The sequence below is a fragment of the Nerophis ophidion genome, linkage group LG08, assembly GCF_033978795.1.
Source record: "Nerophis ophidion isolate RoL-2023_Sa linkage group LG08, RoL_Noph_v1.0, whole genome shotgun sequence".
Taxonomy (NCBI): Eukaryota; Metazoa; Chordata; class Actinopteri; order Syngnathiformes; family Syngnathidae; genus Nerophis; species Nerophis ophidion.
This window is the reverse complement of record NC_084618.1, coordinates 25,020,069-25,027,568: the sequence shown is the minus strand read 5'-3', so window position 1 is coordinate 25,027,568 and position 7,500 is coordinate 25,020,069. Positions and strand designations below refer to the sequence as shown.

Genomic DNA, 7,500 nt, shown 5'->3' with positions numbered 1-7,500 from the left:
ACTTGAGGTGCACCATCAAGCATTTAGTGATGGTTTAATAACTTATAAACGCATGCTTACCTTAGCTAAAGCTAATTATTACTCAAATCTCATCCACCGCAATAAAAACGATCCTAAATTTTTGTTTAGTACGGTAGCATCGCTAACCCAACAAGGGACTCCTTCCAGTAGCTCCACCCACTCAGCTGATGACTTTATGCAATTCTTTAGTAAGAAAATTGAAGTCATTAGAAAGGAGATTAAAGACAATGCGTCCCAGCTACAACGGGGTTCTATTAACACTGACACGATTGTATATACGGCGGATACTGCCCTCCAAAATAGTTTCTCTCGTTTTGAGGAAATAACATTAGAGGAATTGTTACAACGTGTAAATGGAATAAAACAAACAACATGTTTACTTGACCCTCTTCCAGGGAAACTGATCAAGGAGCTCTTTGTATTATTAGGTCCATCAGTGCTAAATATTATAAACTTATCACTTTCCTCGGGCACTGTTCCCCTAGCATTCAAAAAAGCGGTTATTCATCCTCTTCTTAAAAGACCTAACCTCGATCCTGACCTCATGGTAAACTACCGACCGGTGTCTCACCTTCCCTTTATTTCAAAAATCCTCGAAAAAATTGTTGCGGAGCAGTTAAATGAACACTTAGCGTCTAACAATCTATGTGAAACCTTTCAATCCGGTTTCAGGGCAAATCACTCGACGGAGACAGCCCTCGCAAAAATGACTAATGATCTATTGCTAACGATGGATTCTGATGCGTCATCTATGTTGCTGCTCCTCGATCTTAGCGCTGCTTTCGATACCGTCGATCATAATATTTTATTAGAACGTATCAAAACACGAATTGGTATGTCAGACTTAGCCCTGTCTTGGTTTAACTCTTATCTTACTGATAGGATGCAGTGTGTCTCCCATAACAATGTGACCTCGGACTACGTTAAGGTAACGTGTGGAGTTCCCCAGGGTTCGGTCCTTGGCCCTGCACTCTTCAGCATCTACATGCTGCCGCTAGGTGACATCATACGCAAATACGGTGTTAGCTTTCACTGTTATGCTGATGACACCCAACTCTACATGCCCCTAAAGCTGACCAACACGCCGGATTGTAGTCAGCTGGAGGCGTGTCTTAATGAAATTAAACAATGGATGTCCGCTAACTTTTTGCAACTCAACGCCAAAAAAACGGAAATGCTGATTATCGGTCCTGCTAGACACCGAACTCTATTTAATAATACAACTCTAACATTTGACAACCAAACAATTAAACAAGGCGACACGGTAAAGAATCTGGGTATTATCTTCGACCCAACTCTCTCCTTTGAGGCACACATTAAAAGCGTTACTAAAACTGCGTTCTTTCATCTCCGTAATATCGCTAAAATTCGCTCCATTCTGTCCACTAAAGACGCTGAGATCATTATCCATGCGTTTGTTACGTCTCGCCTCGACTACTGTAACGTATTATTTTCGGGTCTCCCCATGTCTAGCATTAAAAGATTACAGTTGGTACAAAATGCGGCTGCTAGACTTTTGACAAGAACAAGAAAGTTTGATCACATTACGCCTGTACTGGCTCACCTGCACTGGCTTCCTGTGCACTTAAGATGTGACTTTAAGGTTTTACTACTTACGTATAAAATACTACACGGTCTAGCTCCATCCTATCTTGCCGATTGTATTGTACCATATGTCCCGGCAAGAAATCTGCGTTCAAAGGACTCCGGCTTGTTAGTGATTCCCAAAGCCCAAAAAAAGTCTGCGGGCTATAGAGCGTTTTCCGTTCGGGCTCCAGTACTCTGGAATGCCCTCCCGGTAACAGTTCGAGATGCCACCTCAGTAGAAACATTTAAGTCTCACCTTAAAACTCATTTGTATACTGTAGCCTTTAAATAGACTCCCTTTTTAGACCAGTTGATCTGCTGTTTCTTTTCTTTTTCTTCTATGTCCCACTCTCCCCTGTGGAGGGGGTCCGGTCCGATCCGGTGGCCATGTACTGCTTGCCTGTGTATCGGCTGGGGACATCTCTGCGCTGCTGATCCGCCTCCGCTTGGGATGGTTTCCTGCTGGCTCCGCTGTGAACGGGACTCTCGCTGCTGAGTTGGACCCGCTTTGGACTGGACTCTCGCGACTATGTTGGATCCATTGTGGATTGAACTTTCACAGTATCATGTTAGACCCGCTCGACATCCATTGCTTTCCTCCTCTCTAAGGTTCTCATAATCATTATTGTCACAGACGTCCCACTGGATCATTATTGTCACCGATGTCCCACTGGGTGTGAGTTTTCCTTGCCCTTATGTGGGCCTACCGAGGATGTCGTGGTGGTTTGTGCAGCCCTTTGAGACACTAGTGATTTAGGGCTATATAAGTAAACATTGATTGATTGATTGATTGATATTTAAGACTAACAATCTGGAATAGACTTGTGCTGTCTTTAAGCTGAACAATGCGGACACATTTGTTACGGACAGTAAAACAATGGTTGATAATAAAAATCAACCTATTTATGACCAACAATATGGAATGGACTTGCGCTGTCTTTTAGTTGAACAATGCGGACATGTTTGTTACTGGACACTAAAACAATGGTTGATATGAAAAACACCAATCTATTTATGATTAACAATCTGGAATGGACTTGTGGTGTCTAAGTTAAAGCGGCACACTTAAGTTGGACGATACGGACACTAAAACAATGGTTGATTTTAAAAACACCAAGTTATTTATGATTAACAATCTATAATGAACTTGTGCTGTCTTCAAGTCTAACTGGCGTAAGTTGAACGATGCGGACACTAAAACAATGATTGATTTTAAATACACCAACCTATTTATTATTAACAATCTATAATGAACTTGTGCTGTCTTTAAGTTGAAGTGACACAGTAATTTGAACGATGCAAACACGTTTGTTACTGGACACTAGAACATGATATGAAAAACACCAACCTATTTATGATTAAAAATCTGGAATGGACTTGTGCTGTCTTTAAGTTAAAGCGGCACACTCAAGTTGGACGACGCGGACACTAAAACAATGGTTGATTTTAAAAACACCAACCTGTTTATGATTAACAATCTATAATGAACTTGTGCTATCTTTAAGTTGAAGTGGCGTAAGTTGAACGATGCGGACACTAAAACAATGGTTGATTTTAAATACACACACCTATTTATTATTAACAATTTATATTGAAATTGTGCTGTCTTTAAGTTGAAGTGGCGCAGTAAATTGAACGACGCGAACACGTTTGTTACTTGACACTAGAACATGATATGTAAAACACCAACCTATTTATGACTAACAATTTGGAATGGACCTGTGCTGTCTTTAAGATGAAGCGACGCAGTAAGTTGAACGATGCGGACACGATTGTTACTGGACACTTTCTGACACGCTTCAAAGACTGTGCATGTGCGAGTAATATGCAGCTGTAATCACTTGATACTTGATTATATTGACAAATGTGCTGATTCAGCTTGTGATATTATTCAATTATTATTGCCTTAGCTCGTGTGCTATTTTGTGCTTAGCTGTTGTGTAGCATATTTAATTCCACGAGGTGTTCTCCTTTACCTGACGCCGAGAAATTTGGGCTGCTCGCCGGGCGCCGACGTTTCGGTCTCCATCTTGAGGGAGTCGATGTGGGCGATGGAGATGACGGTGGCGGCCACGTACCACGGCAGGCCCATGAAGGAGCACACCATCATGAGGATGGCCACCCAGAACAGGTCCAAGTGGTAGCCCGCCCCTTTCTGCAGGTGGAAGGGGTTTGCAGGTTAAGATTGTGGACCACATGCCCCCGGGAGGCAAACACCAGTACCCACCTTCAGTTTGTGCTCTTTCCGGTTGACGATGACCGCCGTGATCTGCTGATCCATGAAGATCAGGATGGTGACCAGCAGGGCGGGCAGGGCGGCGGCCAGGTACACCCACCACGGGTTTCCCCCGAAGGGGGGAACGAACCAGCTCCTGGCTGGACTGGTAGGCTGGAAAAAGAGAACAAAAGAACAAGGTGACCATGAAGACACCGGTCTGGGTGTTGTGGACGGTTTCCGGTCTCAAACCGGTTAGCTGACTGCTGACTCAGCGACTTTGAACAAAAGAGCTGTCGCTAAAGTCCCCGACGCGTCCACAACACTGCTGGTACCTGCTTCCTCCTCAGGTGATCGTTGGGGCCCAAATTTTTCCACAACAGAGGGGCCCGGGGCCCACTCAAATATTAAGACTGAAGTAGTACTTTATTTTAATCATATTAAATAATTATACCTAACCTACTTTCAGTTTACAACCTTGTCAAATGATATGAAAGCACACGTTCATCACAAAGATGATTGTTTTTTTTGTTTTTATACACATAAACTGTAGACTTAAGTCAGTCTGACTAGAAAAATAAGCGCCGTAAATTCCACACTATAAGCCGCTATTTTTACCCCTCTCATTCTTTGAACAGTACGGCTTATGAAACCGTGCAGCCAACTTATGGATTTTTCTTTGCTGATAGCCATATTGTAAATAGTTAAAATAAACAAAACAAGTGAATGCACTAAAAAGGTGTTAGTTTGTGGTGAGCTTTCAACCGTCAGTAGAAGTGCCGTTTCGTCTTCTAGCTGTCAACCTAGGACTATGAGGTGGTTTGTTTTTCCGAGGCAAAGGAAAGTTGGCACGAGCGAGACATGAATGTAAGTACATATTTATTTCTTATACTAACAATCTACAAAAAGGAAGGAAACAAAAGGCGCGCACGAAGGGGGAAGTAAAAAACTTGGCTGTAAAACAAAAACTAGCACTATGGCATGACTGTGGACCAAACAAAAAACTCAATAACTGTGACATAAAAAAACAAAAACTTACTTGGCATGGGCAGGAGGGAAACTTGACAGAATGATTAAACAGGCATGGCATGGCATGAAGGAAGTGTAGGTAAAGTCGCCAGGCTGTCTTCCTGGCAACTTCCGGTTTAAATAATAGACATGATAATTGCAAACAGGTGTGAGACATGAGGACGGTTGCCTGAAATGAGGACAAGGTGAAAACTAATGAGTTGGCATGGTAACAAAGCAAACAAGGAAGTGCAGGAACAGGAACTGAGTGTCCAAAAAACAAAACCGAACATGACCAAACAAAACATGATCCCAGAGATGTGACACTGGCTGTCCATAGCGTTTCTACACGTATAAATTCTACATTCATCACTCCAAGCAACGTTAGTCAATTTTATAACATAACTAAAACATCTCTTACTTACCAAACCGTTGCGTGTGTGATGTCTGTAGGAGTGTTTTCGTAAATATTTGTAACGTAACCAAGCGAGTGTCATTAGCATTAACTAATATGTTACACGTTTACCTGTGTTAGTTCCAATAACTTACAATGGCATTATTTTATGAATTCACCCAAAAACGTCATCGTGTAGTGAATGAGTCTGTTTAGTGGATTGGGGATCTAGCTTCCACCAGCTAGTGGGTCCATGACGATGACTTCTGTTTTGTTTGATTAGCCGTTCTACTGCCGTGTTACAGGCACCGTTTGGAAATAATTAAAGGTATGTAAATAAAGATTTACAGAATATTTATTTGTGAATAACTTATTTCATAACGTATATATCTGACACTTATAGTCCGGTGAGGGTAACATATGGAAATATTTTTTCTTCTAAAATTTAGAGGGTGAGGCTGATATCCCGGTGGACTCTATAGTCTGGACAATATGGTACAAACCAAATGTATTGCATGAGGAGGGACTCATAACAAACAAATGAAAAATAAATGTGCATACAATTATGCTGTGCTAAAATAAACTAAATTACTAAGGAATGTGTTTCCTAATTAAAGTCATATTTTTGGCGCTGAAGACTTTTTTGGTTTGTTTGATATTGTCATTACTGCCACAAGTGGTGGAAAAGTGTATTACAACTGAGTACCCAACAAAAAAAACATTTGCCATCTTCGAGGGCAGGGTTTCTGAACCATAAACCCAATGTTGGGCCACTAGAGGCCGCAAAAAATTTCTTTTTCTCAGATGTGGTCAGTATGAACCCCAGCGGTAAGTAGTTGTAATACACTTTTCCACCACTTGAGGCACTGAGAGTTGTTTATTCAGGACAATATAAATGAGCCTGATTACGGCATAATTGCTCATTTACGTCTGCAGTGGCAAGACATAAAAAACAAAAACACAAAAGGACAATGTCAAAAACACCAGCGCAAAAAATACAAACTATGAAATTAGACGACAAGACTGGGAATTTTTAAGAAACAATTTAGGATGGTTTTTTTTTTTAAAGCGTAAAAAGTAGGATATTCTCTAATATTACTGGTAAGTCTGTTCCAGAAATGACTTCCTTGCACTGACAAGAACTGTTTGTCCGAAGGTTGTTTTTCAGTAGGGGATATCAAGGTGAATAATGACAGCGCTAAACAAACAGAAGAAGCCTAGAAGTTTCTAAAGCGCAAAAACTATGACTAAAATGGTGAAATTTTATTTTAATGTGCACTTTCATTTGATTAACGGTTAAATTAAGAAACATATTTCTTAATATTACTTCAAATGTATTCATTTTAGCACTGCATAGGTTTATTTTATCAACAGTTTTAATTAGACCCTTCTTCTGCAGTATATTAATTTTTGTAATCAGCCTGACCTAAGCCTCGATAATAATCTTTGTAATCAACACATGCTTTCATATCATTTGATAGGGTTTTTATTTTATTTATATATAATTATTAAATAGTGAAGTGAAGTGAAGTGAATTATATTTATATAGCGCTTTTCTCAAGTTACTCAAAGCGCTTTACATAGTGACACCCAATATCTAAGTTACATTTAAACCAGTGTGGGTGGCACTGTGAGCAGGTGGGTAAAGTGTCTTGCCCAAGGACACAACGGCAGTAACTAGGATGGCACAAGCGGGAATCGAACCTGCAACCCTCAAGTTGCTGGCACGGCTACTCTACCAACCGAGCTATGCCACCCCAATAGAAATAACATCAAGAGTAAAATTACTATTCAGTGTTAATATTTGAGTGAGCCCCAGGGCCGTCTGTAGTGGAAAAGCTGGTCAAAAAGGTTAAGAACCCCTGCTCCAGGGGGGGCTGTGGTTAAGAAATGCGACATGCAACATCGAGAAGTCAGCGTGTCGACTGTCAGTCATGCCGGTTTGAGACTAAAGGCTCCTTCTGCCCCGTGGCCTCCATGCAATGTTGGCCGATTTAGAAGGGGAGGCAAGGGCCCCCCAATCCCCCGAGAACTACCTTGAATTCGCTTGGCACTATGAGCTTTGGGGTGTCCACGCCCACCAGAGCGTCCACGCCGCAGAAGAGGAGGATGGCCAAGATGATGGCAAAGTCGCTGATGAGCTTCCGCACCTGGAACACAAAGACCAACAAGGTTTAAGCCAGGTGCGTCAAATGTACAGCCCGCTTACCGGATCAGGCCCGCTGGATGAGTTTGCTAAGTATAAAAATTAGCAAACATTTTTGAATGAAAAAAC

The 7,500-nt window shown here is 41.5% G+C and overlaps 1 protein-coding gene across 5 annotated transcripts in view; it reads right to left on the bottom strand.

The window, feature by feature from the left end:
- The window catches only part of LOC133557545 (electrogenic sodium bicarbonate cotransporter 1-like), a 97,222-nt gene that overhangs the window by 13,417 nt on the left and 76,305 nt on the right, over positions 1–7,500 (bottom strand). For all 5 annotated transcript variants that reach the window (XR_009807791.1, XM_061908090.1, XM_061908091.1 and 2 more), the window contains 3 exons: positions 7,262–7,375; positions 3,836–3,997; positions 3,585–3,763 (listed from right to left, as the gene is read on the bottom strand). Coding sequence is in view for 4 of the 5 variants with exons in the window: in XM_061908090.1 (XP_061764074.1) it covers positions 3,585–3,763; positions 3,836–3,997; positions 7,262–7,375 (455 nt within the window). In the remaining variant the exon portion in view is untranslated. The remainder of the gene's footprint in view (positions 1–3,584; positions 3,764–3,835; positions 3,998–7,261; positions 7,376–7,500) is intronic.